Here is a 25,034-nt window from a genome sequence, read left to right on the forward strand (position 1 = left end):
TTTCTTGTACCGTGCATACATTGTTCAATGAATCTTGTGAGACCTCCAGATATTTTTGGAGGGTTTCATGCTCTCATTAGCTAACAGCTCAATGAATAGGACCCACTGTTGTCAACCCTCACCCTGACTCCCTTCTATATATACACTACCGTTCAAAAGTTTGGGGTCACTTAGAAATGTCCTTGTTTTTGAAAGAAAAGAAAAAAAAGGTGTCCATTAAAATAACATCAAATTGATCAGAAATACAGTGTAGACATTGTTTCCAGCTACAATAGTCATTTACAACATTAACAATGTCTACAGTGTAAAACCATAATTGGGGAAGTTGGGGTGGTATTTTCTCTTCTTGACGTTGTCTGCCTTGTTGTTGCCATTGGAAACAGCAGTAGATGAAGAGGGAGCTGCACATTGTAAAAACTTGTCCATGAGTTTACTGTGACCGCGAGCTATCATGTAGATGACTTAGATGACAGCGAACTATCCACATGTGCAATGCCTGCAGAACACATCTGCATAGTTAGCTGTCAATCAAGCCAGCTGTCAATCAAGCCAGCTGTCAATCAAGCCAGCTGTCAATCAAGCCAGCTGTCAATCAAGCCAGCTGTCAGAAGAAGATCTGTATTATCTGATTGGATAATGTCACATAAAAAAAAAACGGTTTTGCAGAATGACATTTTTATTGGATCAGTGTGTCAAATGAAATGTCTATTGGTCACATACACATATTTAGCAGATGTTTTTGCGGGTGTAGCGAAATACATTGGATCAGTGCGTGTGTGGCGAGAACGTGATCGTATTAGCCAGTGAGTGAGTGCAGTGCGAAAACCCGAAAGAGTCCGAATGTAGCTAGCCATTTCACCACTGTGGACGCGCTGCATGTGTTAAGTCAGCAACAATAAGTGGTGCAGCAGTTACCTTTCAAAATGATGTTTTTGTTTTATTATTTTCTTGCACAATAAGTCCCGCAAACCCCTTAAAATCCTCCAGGTCACGACTCCCCCAGTTGAGAAATCACTGTTCTAGAGCATGAACAGACATTACCAAAAGCGAATAGGGACAGGAGAACGAATTGAAGCCCACACCCCGTGCCTCCGTTGGGAAATTTCTCCCCACAGATGTCTTCTGGTTCCATACTCTCCCTACATGACATGTGCTACTATGTACAATTGTTCTGGTACTGTGTACAAGCGTGGAAATTCAAATCACATGAAGCAGAACTGGACCACAAACAAACATCTGTATGTCGAATGCTTTGTGAAACAAAATATCATTAACGTCAAAAACACCGGGCCCATTTCTTGTCATGTACAACTTTAAACTCGTGAAAATATTCATAAAGACACTCCGTGTCTAAATAGACTGGATTTCGTGAAATATTGGCATCTCACAGTTTAACGCAAACAACCAAATCTTAACCGTATGCGTTCCCTTGAATTTTGGCCCATTTTACACTCAAAACCTTAGTTGAAGAAGGCACCTGGAATGTGTTTTCTATCTCATAAGCTCTTTCGATTACATTCAAGGCAACCATTTTTCCCGGACAAATATCCAATCTTTATACAGTGCATTCGGAAGGTATTCCTTGACTTTTTCCACATTTTGTTACGTTACAGCCTTATTCTAAAATATATATTTTTTCTTCTTCAATCGACACACAATACCCCATAATGACAACGCAAAAAAAATAAAAAACTTTTCTTTTCTTTTTTGCAAATGTATTAAAAATACAAAACTGAAATATCACATTTACGTAAGTATTCAAACCATTTACTCAGTACTTTGTTGAAGCACCTTTGGCAGTGATTACAGCCTTGAGTCTTCTTGGGTATGACGCTAAAAGCTTGGCACACCTGTATTTGGGGAGTTTCTCCCATTCTTCTCTGCAGATCCACTGAAGCTCTGTCAAGTTGGATGGGGAACGTCACTGCACAGGTGCAGCAATTGATTGGACATTATTTGGAAAGGCACACACACCTGTCTATATGAGGTCCCACAGTTTACAGTGCATGTCAGAACAAAAACCAAGCCACGAGGTCGAATTAATTGTTCGTACAGCTCTGAGACAGGATTATGTCGAGGCACATATCTGGGGAAGGGTACCAAAACATTTCTGCAGAATTGAAGGTCACCAAGAACACTGTGGTCTCCATTCTTAAATGGAAGTAGTTTGGAACCACCAAGACTCTTCATAGAGCTGTCCGCCCTGCCAAACTGAGCAATCGTTGTAGAAGGGCTTAGGTCAGGGAGGTGACCAAGAACCCGATGGTCACTCTGACAGAGCTCCCAAGTTCTTCTGTGGAGGGAGAACTGTCCAGAAGGACTACCATCTCTGCAGCAATCCACCAAAAAGGGCTTAATGGAAGAGTGGCCAGACGGAAGCCACTCCTCAGTAAAATGCACAATACCCCTACTTGGTGTTGCCAAAAGGCACCTAGAGACTCTCAGACCATGAGAAACAAGATTGTCTGGTCTGATGAAGCCAATATTGAACTATTTGGCCTGAATGCCAAGCGTCACATCTGGAGGAAACATGGCACCATCCCTACGGTGAAGCATGGTGGTGGCAGCATCATGCTGTGGGGATGTTATTCAGCAGCAGGGACTGGGAGACTCGTCAGGATCGAGGCAAAGATGAACGGAGCAAAGTACAGAGAGATCCGTGGGAAAAACCTGCTCCAGAGCAAGGTGAAGGTTCACCTTCCAAAAGGACAATGACCCTAAGCACACAGCCAAGACAACGCAAAAGTGGCTTTGGGACAAGTCTCTGAATGTCCTTGAGTGGCCCAGCCAGACTTGAACACAATCAAACATCTCTGGAGAGACCTGACAAAAGCTGTGCAACAACACTTCACCTGAGTGTATTTATAAAAATGTATTTAATCAATCACTTAGAATAAGGCTGTAATGTCACAAAGTTTGGAAAAGTCAAGGGGTTCGAACACTTTCCGAAAGCACTGTAGGTCAAATATTTGCCAGTTGTATGCCATGTGACTGGTGTTTCTTGGCCAATGTTTTAGTTAAGTTTTTCACTTGTAAAAAAGAAAAAGGAAAAAGATGTGTTTTGCTTCGTTACACATACACCAGCTACGGAGAGAATTGGCCTGATTTTCTGAATAGATTGCGGATAATACACCATAAAATTATGCTTGAGAAACAACCTCATCCAGGAAACAATTGCTTTAACAGTTTGTGGTGTTGTGCAATCAAGTGCTTCAAATAGACTTTAAAACCATCTGAAAACACTAGAGAAAATACAGTGTTGACTATTTGAAGCAAAAAAAAAAGCAGAAAATCCCAGTGTTGATCATTTGGACAAACCAAGTCACCAAAGATAAGTGGCGTATTGCATAGTAGACACCAAGACTCAATGATATTGAAGCCCAAATCACTGTTACCCTGAAGTAACTTCCCTGCCTGTTGTGTCTTTCCATATAACCATAGTTGAAGCCCTGAATTCTCATGTACAATTTATTGGTTAAATGCTTGTTTTCGCAAGTGCTGTAGTAGCAATTTCAACTCATATCGCCCAGCACCCTCCAAGATGTCATGCATGACATCAACTGACAAATTCTCACTTATATGAAAGTACTCTAATGAATTTAACAGGCAAGATTCTTTAACACCCATTACGTAGGTCAGACTGGGATTTCTCTACATGGTTTGGCATGGTTCCACAGGTATCCCTTTAGTTCACAATACTATCTGGGGATAAACTTCACTAAACTGTCTCTGAAAGTCGACTTCTTCAGCAAGACAAGTGGCAGCAATATATTGCACTAAAATATTCCAGAACACCAAATAAACCATGAATAGCAAGGTTGTCACCTGTTACTTGGACAATAGTTCTATCAATTTGGTGATTGTGCAAGGGAACTTTAATTCCCTCTCATACAATTGGGTCAAGTAGTGAGCGAAACCTATGGGTTTGTATATCTTGAGTATGAAATAGAGAAACCAGGTAACTATTGAGCAGAGAGGAATTGCACTTTGGAGAGACGTTTCTTAAGGTTGTAGCGGTATTTATTAGAGAGGGTTAAAGAAAGATTTGGTTCGGGCGCCAGGCAGGTATTAACCGTGCTGAAAGTAAATGGCACCCAGTTTATGTATGCCACGCTTCGATCCAAGAGGATTAACGGTATTTCAGAGTAATCATAGAAGTGCTACATTTTCATTGCACATTTCTCTTTTGAGAACAGAGCATGGTTTTGGAAGAAAGATCCATCACTTAAGTCATAAAGTAGACTTTCTTTGGGACCATCCACAAGCTGCGACATTACGTTTATGTGTGCATTTTTGTAAATAGACTAATGTCTGCAAAATAGATTTTTCATTTGCTCAAAACACTGATCTATACTGAACAAAAATATAAATGCAACATAGAAAGTGTTGGTCCCATGTTGCATGAGCTGAAATGAAAGCTCCCAGAATCTTTCCATACACACAAAAAAGCTTACTTCTGTTTACATCCTTGTCTGTGAACATTTATCCTTTGCCAAGATAATCCATCCACCTGACAGGTGTGGCATATCAAGAAGCTGATTAAACCGCATGATCTTTACACAGGTGCACCTTGTGCTGGGGGGGGGGGGGGCATTAAAAGGCCACTCTAAAATGTGCAGTTTTGTCACACAACACATTGACACAGATGTCTCAAGTTTTGAGGGGGCGTGCAATTGGACTGCTGACTGCAGAAATGTCCACCAGAGCTGTTGCCAAAGAAGTGAACATTATTTTCTCTACCATAAGCAGTTTCCAACGTTGTTTTAGAGAATTTGGCATTATGTCCAACCGGCCTCACAACCTCAGACCACGTGTAACCACAAACCTGCGGGGTAATCTGAGACCAACCACCCGGACAGCGGATTAAACTGAGGAGTATTTGTCTGTAATAAAGCCGTTTTGTGGAGAAAATGAATTCTGATTGGCTGGGGCTGGCTCCCCAGAGGGTGGGCCTATGCCCTCCCAGGCCATCCATGGCTTCACTCCTGCCCAGTCATGTGAAATCCATAGATTAGGGCCTAATGAATTTATTTCAATTGCCTGATTTCCTTATAAGAACTGTAACTCAGTAGAATGGTTGGAATTGTTGTATGTGGCGTTTATATTTTACACCTACTGTTTGATCATTGTTGCCAGTTTCCTGTAAAGACAGACACTTCTTCACTGACTCTTTAGCTTTACTCTGGATGTCATCAACTCTCTTCCATGGAACTGACTAAACTGTTCATTGCGGAGTCACCAAATCCTGCTGCTTTGAGTTGATCTATTGTTGCGGCACAATGATCTACAATACTCTTATGATACAGAGCTGAATCACAACGTGAGCTTGGTGCTGGCACGTCACCAAAATTGTTAACTGCAAAACTGTTAGCGGCGGTAGAGGGACCTCCACCATCATTATCAGAAACTGCTTCGGTAAGCTCTTCATGTGCCTTGTTAAGATGCTTTGTAAATCCAGACAAAGTGCCAAATACACGTGAACAACCAACCTGACCACACTTTTTAAAATGTAGAGATTTCCCTGGACAATGACCGTGAATTAACGTCAGATGTTTTACAAGGCTAATGGCATTTGCAACAGCAAAAAAAACAACCAAATATGTCTATTTTAAACAGATCTGTTGAATGCAACACTCGGCTCTGCCACCCTGGGATTCGCCGTTAGTTGTATCAAAGTCAACGTCGTTTGTAGGAAAGTGTACGTGTTTGCCAGACCCTGACTGTATGAGGTACCGAATACAAAGTGAGCTTTGAAAAGCTCATCAAAAACAGCCCAGTGAGCCAGGTACCGGATGTTTGTCAATCACGATGAAGTAGGCGTGAATGATCATTCTCTGGGCAAGCAGATATTGCTGTTGACTTCTGGTGATGCCATCCAGATGCTGGTCCCTGCCTATAAGACACTAATATATACTGTTAGAACATCTACTATAAGTCTCACAAGCCAGATAGTAGTGATTATAATATGTATTAGTCTTATACTGCCACAGTCATGGTAGTTTAACTAGTAAGAGCTGTTACAGCAGTAGAGTTGATCATAGTGCTCTTTGCTGGGGTAAATCTTTGTAGGGGGGGGGGGTGGGGGGGGTTCAGGATTCAGCGACACAATTTGTCTATAACTAATTTGTGTTGAATTGTAACCAGACTTTTCTGAGCTTCACAAGACGTTCAGCTGTGTGTCTCGCTTACATCTTTCCCTGCTTGTTGTGGCCTTGAGCAGAGGGAGGCAGAAGATGGACAAGGAAAAGTATGGACCACATGTCAGTGTCCCAACCTAGAAAACAAATTAGGATTCTGACATTGGGAAAACTTTCAGAACATGTCTCCCAGTGCTGGTGTGGGTTCAAATCAACCAGCTTCACCTGAGATTTTACCTACTTCCATTTCAACCACAACCTCAACCTCAACCTATCACACATGCATTCTACACAGTTGACAGAGTCCATTTTGTACATACCATGCTTGGACTATATTGGAGGAGTACTGTGGGTCATGGACTTCTTTTTGGCGGTAGGCAGAGGTTCAGCTCCATCTTTTATTTTACGGTTGCTTCATCAGAGGTGTCTTTCATCAGCGCGATGGCCTTTCGACTCTGCCCTTCTTCACTCAGCCAGTGTTCGTCCGTGAAGGGGTCTCTGTCAGCAGCTGGTCCACCTTCAACCAAAGATAAAAAAGGACAGGAACACACAATGGTGTAAACAGTCCAACCAATCCCCATTACACTGAATTGTGAGAAAAAAAGTCTCACTCCCTCGCATGCCTGCAACCGAGCACCTAGTATATGTGCAAGTTGTCATCAAGGCAAATGATGGCAACTATGAAGAATCTCAAATATATTTCGATTCCATATGCATTATTTCATAGTTTTGATGTCTTCAATATTATTCTACAATATAGAAAATAGTAAAAATAAAGAAAAACCCTTGAATTAGTAGGTGTCCAAACATTTGACTGGTACTGTATATATTATAGAGTGACCAGGTGAAATCTGTGTCATGGAAAGACAAATGTTCATAATGGTTTGTGCACACACACACACACACACACACACACACATCACAAAACATATATACATATATATATATATATATATATATATATATACACACATATCTATATACACATACAGACACATGTATACATATATATATACACATACATATATATATATACACATACATATACATACATATGTATGTATATATATATATAAATATACATACATATATATAGTACTAATATATATATATATATATATACATATATATATATACATACATACATATGTGTATATATATATATATAAATATGAAGTAGGCATATGCAAGAGCAATTAGTATATATATATATATATATACATATATATATATACATACATACATATGAAGTAGGCATATGCAAGAGCAATTAGTATATATATATATATATATACATATATATATATACATACATACATATGAAGTAGGCATATGCAAGAGCAATTAGTATATATATATAACCCTAATAGATATATACACACATATACATATCCACACCCTTCAAAAATCAGCAAACAAAGGGTTAGGGCTAAGGGGAACTGTTAGGGAGTGAATTGGAACCCAGATTTATTTCGTACTCACATAGTCTTGCTTTTGGTGGTCAGCCAGGTATGGGAACAAGGAAACTAATTGCTCTTGCATATGCCTACTTCATATGTCGTGGGGGACTTGTTCGGAACCCAAAAAATAAAATGACTAGACTGGCAATAATACATGAAGGCAAAACATTGATCTTAATGCATTTAAAACTAGATTATCCTCTGCCATATTTGAAACCATTATCTTGATCATATCACATCTGGTCAGTCAAGTTTTTTGTCTGAGCATACTTGTTCATGATCCTTTCCCATCCCTTAGCTTTGCTCTGGAGAATGACCTCAATCATCTAGCAAAAAGCACAGACACTGACCCTGGGGCAGCAGGTAGCCTAGTGGTTAGAGCATTGGAAAAGTAACCAAAAGGTTGCTAGATCAAATCTCTAAACTGACAAGGTAAAAAAATGTGTTTGTTAGCCATGCACTAAGCCCCATTTTAGTATGTTTTTAAATGTTGGGCCCAAATAATCTGTTAGGAGATCATTACGCTGCAATTCTATATGGGTTGTTGAGAGAAGACATACAATTATATGGGGCCTGATGTGATCTGTGACATGCCACAGAATGTGTAACGTGTGACTCCATCCCTCCAAACCTTAGACACAATCCCCCCTTCCAAAAGTGTGTTTGGCATTTAAATGTCTCAGCGGTAACCACCCGCAGGCTTTGGGGCACGGGGGTTAGGGGCTCCCGTTTAATGTACCATCCCTGCAAACAGCAGACCTCCGTCTGGATCTGGGTGGCAGAACTGGGCCAGCAGGATTAGATCCGGCCTGCTGGACTCAGGACAGAAGTGTGTCGTATAATTTGTGCTAGCTAGGATTGTACGAATGAATACATTGGTCACATCTCTGTACTGTAGACAAATAAGGACTAGTTTATTGGGTAAACACATTTTTAGCACACAGGGTTTCTGAAGAAAACACCCCAACATTTCTTCATGTACTTCTGTCTCAGAGTCCTTGTAGACTTTTAAGGCTACGGTAAGCAGGGTGCATTTCTTGAACACTTGAAAGACATTAAACAAAGTAACATTTGGCTCACTGTTATGTACTGACCAAACCGGCCGTGTTCCAATTTGTTTTTACACATACAGTTGAAGTCGGAAGTTTACATATACCTTAGCGACCTACATTTAAACTCAGTTTCACAATTCCTGACATTCCTCGTGAAAATTCTCTGTCTTAGGTCAGTTGGGATGACCACAATTTTAAGAATGTGAAATGTCAGAATAATAGTAAGAGAGGGATTTATTTCTGATTTTATTTCTTTCATTTACATTCCCAGTGGGTCAGAAGTTCACATGCTACCAAATACTAATTGAGCATATTGCTTTTAAATTGTTTAACTTGGGTCAAACGTTTCATGTAGTCTTCCACAAGCTTCCCACAATAAGTCCTATAATCGACATAACCTGAAAGGCCACTCAGCAAGGAAGAAGCCACACCTCCAAATCCGCCATAAAAAGCCAGACTACTGTTTGCAACTGCACATGGGGACAAAGATCGTACTTTTTGGAGAAATGTCTACGGAAACAAAAATAGAGCTGTTTGGCCATAATTATGTTTGGAGGAAAAAGAGGGAAGCTTGCAAGCTGAAGAACACCATCCCAACCGTGAAGCACGGGAGTGGCAGCATGTGCCATTCCCAAAATAGATGGCATCATGAGGCAGGAAAATGTTGTGGATATATTGAAGCAACATCTCAAGACATCGGTCAGGAAGTTAAAGCTTGGTTGCAAATGGTTCTTCCAAATGGACAATGACCCCAAGCATACTTCCAAAGTTGTGGCAAAATGGCTTAACGACAACCAAGTCAAGGTATTGGAGTGGCCATCACAAAGCCCTTACCTCAATCCTATAGAAAATCTGTGGGCAGAACTGAAAAGGCGTGTGCGAGCAAGAGGCCTACAAACCTGACTCAGTTACACCAGCTCTGTCAGGAGGAATGGGCCAAAATTCACCCAACGTATTGTGGGAAGCTTGTTGAAGGCTACCCGAAATGTTTGACCCAAGTTAAAAGCAACGATACCAAATACTAATTGAGTCTATGTAAACTTCTGACCCATTGGGAATGTGATGAAAGAAATAAAAGCTGAAATAAATCATTCTCTCTACTATTATTCTGACATTTCACATTCTTAAAATAAAGTGGTGATCCTAACTGACCTAAGACAGGGAATTTTTACTAGGATTAAATGTCAGGAATTGTGAAAAATTGAGCTTAAAATGTATTTTGCCAATGTGTATGTGTGTAAACTTCTGACTTCAACTGTAGATACTTTTGTACCTGTTTCCTCCAGCATCTCCACAAGGTCCTTTGCTGTTGTTCTTGGATTGATTTGCACTTTTCGCACCAAAGTACTTTCAACTCTAGGAGACAGAACGCGTCTCCTTCCTGAGCGGTATGGCGGCTGCGTGGTCCCATGGTGTTTATACTTGCGTACCATTGTTTGTACAGATGAATGTGGTACCTTCAGGCATTTGGAAATTGTTCCCAAGGATGAACCAGACTTGTGGAGGTTTACAATTGTTTTTCTGAGGTCTTGCCTAATTTCTTTTGATTTTCCCCATGATGTCAAGCGAAGAGGCACTGAATTTGAAGCTAGGCCTTGAAATGCATCCACAGGTACACCTCCAATTGACTTAAATTATGTCAATTAGCCTATCAGAAGCTTCTAAAGCCATGACATAACTTTCTGTAATTTTCCAAGCTGTTTAAATGCACAGTCAACTTCGTGTATGTGTCACGTTCTGACCTTAGTTCTTTTGTTATGTCTTTGTTTTAGTACGGTCAGGGCTTGAGTCGGGTGGGTTGTCTATGTTCGTTTTTCTATGATTTGTTATTTCTGTGTTTGGCCTGGTATGGTTCTCAATCAGAGGCAGCTGTCACTTGTTGTCCCTGATTGAGAACCATACTTAGGCAGGCTGTTTTCACCCTTGAGTTGTGGGTGATTATTTTCTGTTGAGTGTTTGTATTCTGCACCAGACAGAACTGTTTCGGTTTCGTTCGTTCACTTTGTTGTTTTTGTTCAGTGTTCAATTTCTTTATAAAAACATATGGACACTTACCACGCTGCGCATTGGTCCTCACCTTCTTCCACCACAGACGGCCATTACAGTATGTAAACTTCTGACCCACTGGGATTGTGATACAGTGAAATACTCTGTAAACAATTGTTGGAAAATGACTTGTGTCATGCACAAAGTAGATGTTCTAACCGACTGGCAAAAACTATAGTTTGTTAACAAGAAATTTGTGGAGTAGTTGAAAAATGAGTTAATGGCCCCAACCTAAGTGTATGTAAACTTCCGACTTCAACTGTACATGTTATTCAATCATTTCATCCAAACTGCTCATGCAGGCGTTTGCGTAGCCAGGCTCTAAAATAGAACTTGGTTCTCCCATCTACTCATTGATTTTTACAAGCATACTGTATACCCACGTGTGTGATTGAAAGATGAGAGGTCCACACTCCAGTCTAGTTGGTGGCGGTAATGCAACATATAAAATCCACAGAAACAAGAATGGGGAGCGATTAATCAAAAGAAAAACGAACTAGGTATCTTCTTTTGATCTGTGGATTAGTAGTCAGAGAACACATGAGTGTGTATGACTCAAATCTACAAAGATCCGGCCAAAAAAAGGGACCATGTGCATTTCAGTAAAAAAACAACCCAATGTTTTTCTCCCAGGACAAATGTCACATCTAAAATAGTCAGCACTACTCTAACACAGCCCATATAAAACTCAGCCAATACATTCTTTAAAAAATATATATGTAGCCTTATGAACAACGCTGGACACGACGTTGATATTCACACTAACTTACGGTTTGATGCATACATTCAATAATCCCAATTTATGCACCTAACAGAACGCAACTGTAACTGCATCTGCAAAGCAATGCTGCAAGGCCAAGTGTTCCATTAGAAATTAATGCCAAAATGCAATGCCAAAATCGGTGTGATCGAGGTGCAAGCAAAGTCCAACGGTTGCATGCATAACATTTGCATATCGTGTGTGGATTTCAGCGTAGGAGATAGAGATAAAACACCTAGCTAGCTTTCTAACATTTTCATTGGTTACATAAAATCCCTTCAACTGAAAAGATGTAACGTTATTCCCTGCATTCTCCCCGGCTTTGCCTGCGCTGATTAACTCGATATTTGGTAAACATACACGAGGCACGCACCACATTTGACTCTAGCTTCTGTAGCACGCACGAGGCACGCATATAAGCCTTGACAAATTAAGGAAAAGTATCTACAGCTGACAGTTAACATCATAGTTACCCAGGCACACATCCATTACTGAATACTGAAACCGAATGCAGGTTTAAGTTAACTATGTAGCTAGCTTAGATGTGTGGCTTTGGTAGCCATCTAGCTAATGCTACTAGTTAGCTAAGTAGCCATCTAGCTAGCCAAAGAATCAACACTTACGTCAGCTAAAGTACTGAGTATACTAGAATGAATGACTGACCTTAACACAGTATAACCTGCATTCTGGTTCAGTATTCTAGAACATATGTTTTTAACCCTAATTGTTCTATATTGGTTCTAGTTTGCAAACATTAGCTTGCTAGATGGCCAAGCTACCTAACTTTAGCTATTAGTTAGCGAGGTAACATTAACTAATGTTAGCTAGTTGCTGTAGCTAAGTTAACCTGGTAGCTAATGGTTAGATAACTTTAGCTATTTGCTATGGCAACTTTACAAAACATTTGGTGCCGAATTGCCACACGGTTATTGCTTTATTCAAAATAAGGAATTTAGCCGCTTCAAGTACCTACCTTGTCCATTGTGTCAAACTGACCTAAAACTATAAGCTAGCTAGCTACGCTTTGAGAATGGCGCCAAGCCTAGCTTGGTTTTTAAAAAACGGCTATACCGATCGACCAGTGGAGGATGGTGAGAGGCGCTATAGGAAGACGGGAATGGAATTCATGGAACGGAGTCAAACGTGGTTTCAGTATGTTTAATGTGTTTCAGACGTTCCATTGATTCCATTCCAGCCATTACAATGATCCCGTCCTCCTATAGCTCCTCCCACCAGCCTCCACTGCTGATTGCCTGCTAGGTAATGAATATTTGGCTTGAAACTAACTATTGGCAAATGGTTGACTTAGGCCAAATATGAATTTCAAAACCATATAACTTACCTGAATGCAAAGCCTACTTCTGCCAGTGTCCGTCTGAGGCGAATGCGAGGAAGGAAATATCAGTAGCGGAAAAATCTAAACTTAAATGCAAATCAGTGGGCGGGAATACATTGACAAGCAATACTTAAACACTTTTTAAATGAACTCTGTTTTACCTCAGACTCTAGTGGTCAGAATCAGTGGGAGGGAATATATTGACAAGCAATACTTAAACACTTTTTAAATGAACTCTGTTTTACCTCAGACTCTAGTGGTCAGAATCAGTGGGAGGGAATACATTGACAAGCAATACTTAAACACTTTTTAAATGAACTCTGTTTTACCTCAGACTCTAGTGGTCAGAATCAGTGGGCGGGAAAACATTAACAAACAATACTTAAACACTTTTTATAATGAACTCTGTTTTACCTCAGACTCTAGTGGTCAGAATCAGTGGGAGGGAAAACATTGACAAGCAATACTTAAACACTTTTTAAAATGAACTCTGTTTTACCTCCGACTCTAGTGGGCAGGAATACATTGACAAGCAATACTTAAACACTTTTTTAAAATGTTTGTTTTACCTCAGAATTAGTCACTTAATTCCCAAAATTGTTAAAGCTGCTCTTTTCAAGTAAAATGTTAGTAACTGCTGTAATGCCTCCATTATTTGCTGTGTATATTGATCTGGGGGGGGGGGGGGGGGGGGGTTGCTATTGCGGGTTGCCAGGCAGTGACAGTCCAAAATGTATAATTGATGGAGCAACTTTTGACACTGGGCGTAATGTAATCTAATATATAGTCCCAATGGGCCCTCTTTGGCTGGGACTGGGAACCAGGGAGTGGAGACAGAGAGGAGGGAGGGTGGTAGTGTGTAATCTAGGATATAGTCCCATTGGGCCTATTGCCAGGGACATAACAATACGATATTATCACGATACTTAGGTGCCAATACGATATGTATTGCAATTCTCATGATATATGCATTGCGATTCGATACTGTGATTTTGTGATTCGATATTTTACTCACCATATGTCTGCTGCAGAGGGACAAGAGAGAGCCATGAGAAAATGTGTTTATCACTCATGGAAATAAAAGTGCTGAGAACAAATTGGCTCCCTATTTAAAAATAAGATGCAAAACAAGTTATGAAGGAACACAGTGCAGGTACAGCCAACTAGCGCAAAAATAATATTATGACATGCTATATCGTCAAAAATAATATCCCGATATGTAACTGTATCAATTCCAACCCCCCCATCAATACTGGCTAGGGTTGGGAATGGTGGGCAGAGGGGGAAGAGAGAGGGAGCATGGGGAATGAGAGAGAGGTAGGAGCAGTGCTGTTTGTGGAAAGGGGGAGATGGGGAGTCAAATTTGTTGAAAGGAATGCATGGATTTGCTGTCTAAGCCAAGTGTCAAATGTGTGTATTGTACATCAGTGTTTTTCTGACTCTAGGAACCACATGGGCTAGCTAGGGAATAGAAACAATGGTCTGCTTCCTTAATATGGTTTCACTCGATGGAATGATCTGCGCATGTGCCTTTGTGTGTGTATGTTTTCGCTTTGTGTGTTTTTGGCCTTTGTCTTACTCTGTGTGCCCGCTCTAATTGCAGGCATTTGAGGGGGAATCGATTTGAGCAACATGATAACTGAGCTATTTGGATGTTTCATTGACTAACTGTGTCCTCTCTCTCCCTCATGCCCATCTATTTCTTTCTCCTCCCTCCCTCCCTCCCTCCCTCCCTCCCTCCCTCCCTCCCTCCCTCCACTGATAGGTCGACAGATGTGCCCACCTGAGAAGTTTGACTGCGGGGATTCGGCCAGCAAGTGCATCTCATCGTCATGGCGATGTGACGGGGAGAGGGACTGTGAGAACGGGGCAGACGAGGACCAGTGTTCTGCAGGTAAGACTGAAAGGAGGAGAGAAGAGGGACAGAGGGGGGAGGGAAACAGGGAGGTAGAAAGAGGAGAGAGAGGAGACAGAGCAAGATGAGAAAGAAAGGGAGTAGATCCTCTGATGAGAGACAAAAACAAAACACAATTTGATAGAAAGCATGAGTGATAAGAGAGGCACATGTTCCTACAAATCAATCGTTTTGGGTTTTTCTAGACGGAAGCTAATTTGTGTTGAGCTAAAGGTGTTGGAGCAAATAGCAGATGTGGTATTTATAGCTGTGTCCCAGCTGCCAGTGCTGTTGGTGTGTGAAGAACCTTCAAAGACCTCATAGCTGTTTCCCCCACTGACGTTTCCTTGATCAATTCTCCCTGACACTGGGTGAGTGGGAAATGCAGGTTACTACAGCAGCTCATAAGTAGGGCAGGTTTGTCTCAGTGAATGGCTGAGGTTGAAATGTCTGTCTACCTGTCTGTCTACCTGTCTGTCTACCTGTCTGTCTACCTGTCTGTCTACCTGTCTGTCTTCCTGTCTGTCTACCTGTATGTCTACCTGTTTGTCTACCTGTCTGTCTACCTGTCTGTCTACCTGTCTGTCTTCCTGTCTGTCTACCTGTCTGTCTACCTGTCTGTCTACCTGTTTGTCTACCTGTCTGTCTTCCTGTCTGTCTACCTGTCTGTCTACCTGTCTGTCTACCTGTCTGTCTACCTGTCTGTCTTCCTGTCTGTCTACCTGTCTGTCTACCTGTCTGTCTTCCTGTCTGTCTTCCTGTCTGTCTACCTGTCTGTCTACCTGTCTGTCTACCTGTTTGTCTACCTGTCTGTCTACCTGTTTGTCTACCTGTCTGTCTACCTGTTTGTCTACCTGTCTGTCTACCTGTTTGTCTACCTGTCTGTCTACCTGTTTGTCTACCTGTCTGTCTTCCTGTCTGTCTACCTGTCTGTCTACCTGTCTGTCTACCTGTCTGTCTACCTGTTTGTCTACCTGTCTGTCTACCTGTTTGTCTACCTGTCTGTCTACCTGTTTGTCTACCTGTCTGTCTACCTGTCTGTCTACCTGTCTGTCTACCTGTCTGTCTACCTGTTTGTCTACCTGTCTGTCTACCTGTTTGTCTACCTGTCTGTCTACCTGTCTGTCTACCTGTTTGTCTACCTGTTTGTCTACCTGTCTGTCTACCTGTTTGTCTACCTGTTTGTCTACCTGTCTGTCTACCTGTCTGTCTACCTGTTTGTCTACCTGTTTGTCTACCTGTATGTCTACCTGTTTGTCTACCTGTCTGTCTACCTGTTTGTCTACCTGTCTGTCTACCTGTCTGTCTACCTGTCTGTCTACCCGTTTGTCTACCCGTTTGTCTACCCGTCTGTCTACCCGTCTGTCTACCCGTCTGTCTACCCGTCTGTCTTCCTGTCTGTCTACCTGTCTGTCTTCCTGTCGGTCTACCTGTCTGTCTACCTGTCTGTCTACCTGTCTGTCTTCCTGTCTGTCTACCTGTCTGTCTACCTGTTTGTCTACCTGTCTGTCTACCTGTCTGTCTACCTGTCTGTCTACCTGTTTGTCTACCTGTCTGTCTACCTGTCTGTCTACCTGTCTGTCTACCTGTTTGTCTACCTGTCTGTCTACCTGTTTGTCTACCTGTCTGTCTACCTGTCTGTCTACCTGTTTGTCTACCTGTCTGTCTACCTGTCTGTCTACCTGTTTGTCTACCTGTCTGTCTACCTGTCTGTCTACCTGTCTGTCTACCTGTTTGTCTACCTGTCTGTCTACCTGTTTGTCTACCTGTCTGTCTACCTGTCTGTCTACCTGTTTGTCTACCTGTTTGTCTACCTGTCTGTCTACCTGTTTGTCTACCTGTCTGTCTACCTGTTTGTCTACCTGTCTGTCTACCTGTTTGTCTACCTGTCTGTCTACCTGTCTGTCTACCTGTTTGTCTACCTGTCTGTCTACCTGTCTGTCTACCTGTCTGTCTACCCGTTTGTCTACCCGTTTGTCTACCCGTCTGTCTACCCGTCTGTCTACCCGTCTGTCTTCCTGTCTGTCTACCTGTCTGTCTTCCTGTCTGTCTACCTGTCTGTCTACCTGTCTGTCTTCCTGTCTGTCTACCTGTCTGTCTACCTGTCTGTCTACCTGTTTGTCTACCTGTCTGTCTACCTGTCTGTCTACCTGTCTGTCTACCTGTTTGTCTACCTGTCTGTCTACCTGTCTGTCTACCTGTCTGTCTACCTGTTTGTCTACCTGTCTGTCTACCTGTCTGTCTACCTGTTTGTCTACCTGTCTGTCTACCTGTCTGTCTTCCTGTCTGTCTACCTGTCTGTCTTCCTGTCTGTCTTCCTGTCTGTCTACCTGTCTGTCTACCTGTCTGTCTACCTGCCTGTCTACCTGTCTGTCTACCTGCCTGTCTACCTGTTTGTGTACCTGTCTGTCTACCTGTCTGTCTACCTGATTGTCTACCTGTCTGTCTACCTGTCTGTCTACCTGTCTGTCTACCTGTTTGTCTACCTGTCTGTCTACCTGTCTGTCTACCTGCCTGTCTACCTGTTTGTCTACCTGTCTGTCTACCTGTCTGTCTACCTGTCTGTCTACCTGTTTGTCTACCTGTCTGTCTACCTGTTTGTCTACCTGTTTGTCTACCTGTCTGTCTACCTGTCTGTCTACCTGTTTGTCTACCTGTCTGTCTTCCTGTCTGTCTACCTGTCTGTCTACCTGTCTGTCTACCTGTCTGTCTTCCTGTCTGTCTTCCTATCTGTCTACCTGTCTGTCTACCTGTCTGTCTTCCTGTCTGTCTACCTGTCTGTCTACCTGTCTGTCTTCCTGTCTGTCTTCCTGTCTGTCTTCCTGTCTGTCTACCTGTCTGTCTACCTGTCTGTCTACCTGTCTGTCTTCCTGTCTGTCTACCTGTCTGTCTACCTGTCTGTCTACCTGTTTGTCTACCTGTCTGTCTACCTGTTTGTCTACCTGTCTGTCTACCTGTCTGTCTACCTGTTTGTCTACCTGTCTGTCTACCTGTCTGTCTACCCGTTTGTCTACCCGTCTGTCTACCCGTCTGTCTACCTGTTTGTCTACCCGTCTGTCTACCCGTTTGTCTACCCGTCTGTCTACCCGTCTGTCTACCTGTTTGTCTACCTGTCTGTCTACCTGTTTGTCTACCTGTCTGTCTACCTGTCTGTCTACCTGTCTGTCTACCTGTTTGTCTACCTGTCTGTCTACCTGTCTGTCTACCTGTCTGTCTACCTGTTTGTCTACCTGTCTGTCTACCTGTCTGTCTACCTGTCCGTGTGGAATCTCCCATACTGAGGTGTTTTATGCACCAGTTACTTTCACCTTGACGTCGGCATAGGAGGCGCGTTCAATAGGCTAGGGGAAGATAAGCTTCCCCTAAAGTAAATGTAATGACATTTGCCAAAATGAGCCACAGTCAGGTCCATCAGTATTTAGACAGTGACATCATTTGCATCATTTTGGCTCTGTCCGCCACCACAATGGATTTGGAAAGAAAGTCGAAATGCGCTTTAAGTGTAGACTATAATTTTTAATTTAATGGTTTTGTCAATTATTGTATGACCGGTGTAGGAATTACAACCACTTAGACATAGCCTCCCCCCTTCACCAGAAAAATAATTATTCTGCCATCCACCACAGTTGTTTTCCGTGGTCTTCCCAGCCCTTTTGGTGTTGCTGATCTCAACAGTGCATTCTTTCTTTTTAAGAATGTACCAAATAGTCAATTTGTCCACACCTAATGTTTTTACTATCTCTCTGATGACTTCGTTTAGATTTTTCAGCCTAATGATGGCTTGATTCACTGGCAGTGACAGCTCTTTGGACTTCAAAGAACAGCAACAGATTCCAAATGCAAATGCCACACTTGAAATCAACTCTAGACCTTTTATCTGCTTACTTGTGAACGAACTAATGAGGGAATAACACACACCTGGCCATGGAACAGCTGAGCAGCCAATTGTCCAATTACTTTTGGTCCCTTAGAAAAGGGAGAAAAAAACCCATCTCTGCACTTTCAGCTCATATTCATTAGTTAATTTTCAACTCCAATGTGCTGTGGTAAACAGCTACGGTAATAAGAACTTGGTCAATGTCCAAATGTTTATGGACCTGACTGTATATCATTGCTCGTGCCTATGCAGAAATGAATAAAATACTACAAAAAATACTACACCAATGTGCATGATTTGGCCACAGAGGACTATGAGTTTCTTTTCTAAATGAGCTGTGGACTGTTTTTAAGGTCGCAATTTGGGCAGCGCACGCAGCAAATAGCTGATTGTTGAGTTACAGGGCCGTGAAAAGCAGTTTAAATAGGTCTAGGCCTATCCCAATATTTCCAAATACAATCGTAGGAAAAACACAGTTTAGAAAACAAATGGCTATTGCTGAAAAGAGAAGACAAATTAAATACTAATCTGTAGCTAGGTATCAAAATGTGCAACTCACAGTTGAGCGAACGGTAGCCTATCTTACTGGCACCAGCAGAGAGCATCAGCCGTGTCCCCAGTGAGGGCTGCATATTGACTGTGTTTACCATTGGCACCAGCAGAGAGCATCAGCCGTGTCCCCAGTGAGGGCTGCATATTGACTGTGTTTACCATTGGCACCAGCAGAGAGCATCAGCCGTGTCCCCAGTGAGGGCTGCATATTGACTGTGTTTACCATTGGCACCAGCAGAGAGCATCAGCCGTGTCCCCAGTGAGGGCTGCATATTGACTGTGTTTACCATTGGCACCAGCAGAGAGCATCAGCCGTGTCCCCAGTGAGGGCTGCATATTGACTGTGTTTACCATGGGATCAGTACCACTGGAAACATTTTCCCTTGCACAAAACCAAACAAAGAATAAACGTCTCTGATTAGGCCTACTCTATGTTACTACGCGCTCAGGCATGCGTTGTTAAAGCATTGTTCAGAACTGTCTGTTTTGCTCACAGTAATTGACTTATATTATTAGCCTAAATTATGACAATGCAATCTACTCATCACATTAGGAATAGTAGCCTATCTTACATTAGCCTGAAAAATGCAATGATACTGTACATGTATGCAATGCGTTATTATAAAGGAGCAATTTTATTGGTGGAAAAATGTCTTCCCCAAACGTGAAACTCCGCCTATGGATGTCGGCATTTGAAATCGGCCATGTTGTGACTTGATAGCGTGTATTATGCATCTATTTCATGTTGCACCGTTCCACAAGTAAATTGTCAATTTATGATGAGGGTGAGTAGTGGTTGACATTGTATATGACGTTCCACAGACCTTTAATAATTCACGACTGGGGTAAAAAAATAAAAAAAACATTTTTTTTTGCTGTTCTCCAAATGCATTTTAGGGTTTTTAAATTGTATAGAAATGCAATAAACAAGCTTCAACTTAAAAAAAAAAAATCCCCCATACCCCACTTTGCCATACCCTATGTTTAGCTGAACAGACGCCAAATCGACCAACACAAACTGAGAATGTATTTGAGGCTGGGTGGGTCGATGATCTTGACTTTGACCTCGGTCTCTAACCTCTCTATCCCGTCCCTCTATCTGTCGATACCAATGCGGAGAGATGGCTGAAGACGAGACTCAAATGTGGTCTCCAGTCACAGCAGGATATGACTCTTTGGATCAACCTAAAAGGACATTTGTTTTGTAAATAAATAAAACGTCTTTGTTGAAACCAAATTCAATGTTGATTCATTGCCAACTGTTATATTATTACCTAACTTATATTTTAAGCTGCAACCTATTTCTTTCAACACTCAACTTTTCCTCTTTGGTTTAACCTAATACATAAAAATAAAAAAATAACATTTCATGTAAATTACAACCCATTATTTCACCAACTTTTTACTTTGGATTTACCTATCCAAACGTCTTGAATTGGAACTGAAAATGATGATTGTTTCCAAGCTTTTTCTTTACAGAAAAGGTCAAATTTATTAACCACAATATCTAAAGCAAGATATGCTCCCTTAACATAGAAATATTTTCAGGCTCTTTAGTATCACATTAACCTATGCAAGTGTCATTACAGATGTTGGCCTTAAACACGTTTTCATTATTCATTACATTAAAATGATTTGGCGATCAAGGTCACCTCTCACAATCTTATTCCCTTTTCATTTCTATGCTGTGTTACACTGCCGGGTCACTTACAGTGGCTATACTTTCCCTCTATCACTTTTTCATCTATCTGTATAAAGTATTCAGACCCCTTGACTTTTTCCAAATGTTGTTATGTTACAGCCTTATTCTAAAACTGATTACATCGTTTTCTTCTTCCCGGCAATCTACACACGATACCCCATAATTACAAAGCAAAAACAGATTTTTAGAAATGTTTTGCTAATTTCTAAAACATTAAACTGAAATATCACATTTACTTAAGTATTCAGACCCTTTACTCTGTACTTTGTTGAAGCACCTTTTGCAGTGATTACAGCCTAGAGTCTTCTTGGGTATGACGCTACAAGCTTGGCACACCTGTATTTGGGGAGTTTCTCCCATTCTTCTCTACAGATCCTCTCAAGCTCTGCCAGGTTGAATGAATGGGGAGCGTCGCTGCACAGCTATTTTCAGGTCTCTCCAGAGATGTTCGATTGGATTTAAGGCCGGGCTCTGGCTGGGCCACTCAAAGACATTCAGAGACTTTCCCCGAAGCAACTCCTGCATTGTCTTGGCTGTGTGCTTAAGGTCGTTGTCCTGTTAGAAGGTGAACTTCGCCCCAGTCTGAGGTCCAGAGTGCTCTGAAGCAAGTTTTCATCAAGCATCTCTCTGTACTTTGCTCTGTTCATCTTTCCCTCGATCCTGACTAGTTTTCTATTCCCTGCTGCTGATAAAAATCCTCACAGATTGCTGCTGCCACCACCGTAGGGATGGTTCCAGGTTTCCTCCAGACGTGATGATTGGCATTCAGGCTAAAAAGTTCAATCTTGGTTTCATCAGACCAGAGAATCTTGTTTCTCATGGTCGGAGAGTCCTTTAGGTACCTTTTGGCAAACTCCAAGTGGCTGTTATGTGCCTTTTACTGAGGAGTGGCTTCCATCTGGCCACTCTACCATAAAGGCCTGATTGAGGAGTCTTGGTGGCTCCAAACGTCTTCCATTTAAGAGTGATGGAGGCCACTGTGTTCATGGCTTGGTTTTTGCTCTGACATGCACTGTCAACTGTGGGACCTTATATAGACAGGTGTGCGTCTTTCCAAATCATGTCCAATCAATTGAATTTACCACAGGTAGACGCAAATTAAGTTGTAGAAACATCTCAAGGATGATCAATGGAAACAGAATGCACCTGAGCTCAATTTCGAGTCACATAGCAAAGGGTCTGAATACTTATGTAAATATGGTATTTCTGATGTTTATTTTTAATACATTTGAAAAACTGTTTTCACTTTGTCATTATGGGGTATTGTGTGTAGATGAGGGGAAAAAAACAATTGAATCAATTTTAGAATAGGTCTGCAATGTAACAAAATGTGAAATAGTCAAGGGGTCTGAATGCACTGTACGTGTGTATATACGGTTATTGGAGTGAAAAATAAGGTTGATTATTACATCTTAGAAATATTTAATGGAGGGTGCTGGTGATCATTGATTTACTGTCTGGTGGGGTCTGTCTGTCTGTCTGATCCTGGCTCTATCATTTAAGAGATGTGGTGTCTTAGCTGCGTGCATATCACTGGGCACGCGGTCAGACTCACAGCTGAAGATCTATCTCCTTATTCCTCCATTGGAATGTGGATCATTCTTTGTTCCCTCCAGTAAAATTCCATTCCTCTATTTTTTGGAGGTACAGTGTTGTTGGCACATTAATACACATTAATACACCATAGTATGCAGTTCTCTCTTCCAAAATGCTGCACCCCGATCCCCTCCCTCTTTCGCTCTCCTCCCCCCTCTTTTCCCACTTCCAAATTGGAGCACTGTCGTTAATTACAGCTGCTAATTGAGCACATCCATATGTTAAATTATACATGGATACAGTCTGAGAAGGTCATTATTAGATTTATAAAGCCCTCTGAAGAAAGTTTACCAGCTTTTAATTGATGATAATATGGAATCAGGCTTGTTTTAGGCACACAGGCCCTCCTGCTGCTCCTAGCTGGTTGGGAATGGGGATGGTGGTTTATACTTGTGAATGAATGGAGAGACTAATCAGGGGAGTGGAAACAATGGGGCCCGAAAATAGAGAGCGAGGCTGGAGTTTTCATGTTAATCACGGAGTTCACCCATCTAAAGGGCTTGGTTTGCTGTACACCCATATGTGTGTGTGCATGTTGTGTTTCTTTTGGCGTGGCTTGTCTGAATCGTATAGCAGAGCGTGTCTCTCTGTCGCCAGGTGATGAGTCAGGCTCGCTCAGGGTCAATAATAATGGCTCGTGCTGAAGTTGGAACGACGATCACCACAGAAATCAGGCCCAATTCATCAGTGCTCCGTGGGCGGTTTGTCTCAGGGACTTCGAGGGGAGCGATATGTTTTGTAATTTATTCATACAGAAGATGAGTCGACTTTACAGGGATATTGTTACATGTGAAATGTTGCCCCACAATGGTCATGTGTGCCTGCTTTTCTCACATAAGTATATACACACACACACACACAACGACACACAGTACATTACCTTTCACTCCCTGCCTTACCACAGCAACGTAGTTCTTACATTTACATTTAAGTCATTTAGCAGACGCTCTTATCCAGAGCGACTTACAAATTGGAGCGTACACTCTTAGAATAAAGGGTTCCAGAAAGGTTCCGCGGCTGTCCCCATAGGACGTTCAAGACTCAATCATGGACACTCTTACTGACAGTCGTGGCTGCTTTGCGTGACGTATTGTTGTCTCTACCTTCTTGCCCTTTGTGCTGTTGTCTGTGCCCAACAATGTTTGTAACATTTTGTGCTGCTACATGTTGTGCTGCTACATGTTATGCTGCTACATGTTGTGCTGCTACATGTTGTGCTGCTACATGTTGTGCTGCTACATGTTGTGCTGCTACATGTTGTGCTGCTACATGTTGTGCTGCTACATGTTGTGCTGCTACATGTTGTGCTGCTACATGTTGTGCTGCTACATGTTGTGCTGCTACATGTTGTGCTGCTACATGTTGTGCTGCTACATGTTGTGCTGCTGCTATGTTGTGTTGCTGCTGCTACATGTTGTGCTGCTACATGTTGTGCTGCTACATGTTGTGCTGCTACATGTTGTGCTGCTGCTACATGTTGTGCTGCTACATGTTGTGCTGCTACTGCTGCATGTTGTGCTGCTACATGTTGTGCTGCTGCTACATGTTGTGCTGCTGCATGTTGTGCTGCTACATGTTGTGCTGCTACATGTTGTGCTGCTACATGTTGTGCTGCTACATGTTGTGCTGCTACATGTTGTGCTGCTACATGTTGTGCTGCTACATGTTGTGCTGCTGCATGTTGTGTTGCTACATGTTGTGCTGCTACATGTTGTGCTGCTACATGTTGTGCTGCTGCATGTTGTGCTGCTACATGTTGTGCTGCTACATGTTGTGCTGCTACATGTTGTGCTGCTACATGTTGTGCTGCTGCATGTTGTGCTGCTACATGTTGTGCTGCTGCATGTTGTGCTGCTACATGTTGTGCTGCTACATGTTGTGCTGCTACATGTTGTGTTGCTAGTTAAACTTGCCTAGTTAAACAAAGGTTCAGATTAACAATAGGAGAACCCTTTTTGGTTCCAGGTTGAACCCTTTTTAATTCCAGGTAGAAATCTTTTAGGTTTCATGTAGAACCCTCTGTGGAAAGGGTTATACATGGAACCCAAAAGGGTTCTACCTGGAACCAAAAGGGGTTCTTCAAAGGGTGCTCCTACGGGGACAGCCGAAGAACCTTTTTGGTGCTAGACAGTACCTTTTTTTTCTAGCAGGCACTGTGGTCCTGAGGGAGCTCTTAGCTAGCTGTGGTCTGAACATCGCAAGAACACACTGCCACAAATACACTCTTACTATAGCTACATACGTATAGTTATACGGCAAGCCAGATACCTAATGTCGCCATTCTGTTAAAGTAAGCTACTTGCTGTGCCTGGCCATAAAACCCAAAGGGAGTTGTGCATATGTAGCCTGTTACACAGGCTTAGTTAGAGGTCACAGGCTTCCCAGTCTAACCTGAGTATGTAAGACCTTCCTCTTTCTCTCTGCTCTGCCCATGGCAGGTTGTGGACTGGAAGAAATCCCCTCCACTCTCAGCTGCAGCGTGGAGCACTGTGGCGCTTGTTCAATCAATGAGCTGTATGTCAGGGCTGGAGTGGAGGGTGCAGTGGTGGTGTAGCCCGTGGCAGTGTGGTTGGATCAGTCAGCCCTGGCCTATACTGTAGCGTCACTCTGTGTTCTACAGGC

General features: G+C 42.2%; 1 protein-coding gene across 1 annotated transcript in view; it reads left to right on the forward strand.

Moving 5' to 3' along the window:
- The window catches only part of LOC115145329 (low-density lipoprotein receptor-related protein 8-like), a 285,564-nt gene that overhangs the window by 160,569 nt on the left and 99,961 nt on the right, over positions 1 to 25,034 (forward strand). Inside the window, exon 4 of the mRNA XM_065003195.1 lies at positions 14,557 to 14,685. Coding sequence (XP_064859267.1) covers positions 14,557 to 14,685 — 129 coding nt within the window. The remainder of the gene's footprint in view (positions 1 to 14,556; positions 14,686 to 25,034) is intronic.

The sequence above is a fragment of the Oncorhynchus nerka genome, linkage group LG17 (assembly GCF_034236695.1).
Source record: "Oncorhynchus nerka isolate Pitt River linkage group LG17, Oner_Uvic_2.0, whole genome shotgun sequence".
Lineage (NCBI taxonomy): Eukaryota > Metazoa > Chordata > Actinopteri > Salmoniformes > Salmonidae > Oncorhynchus > Oncorhynchus nerka.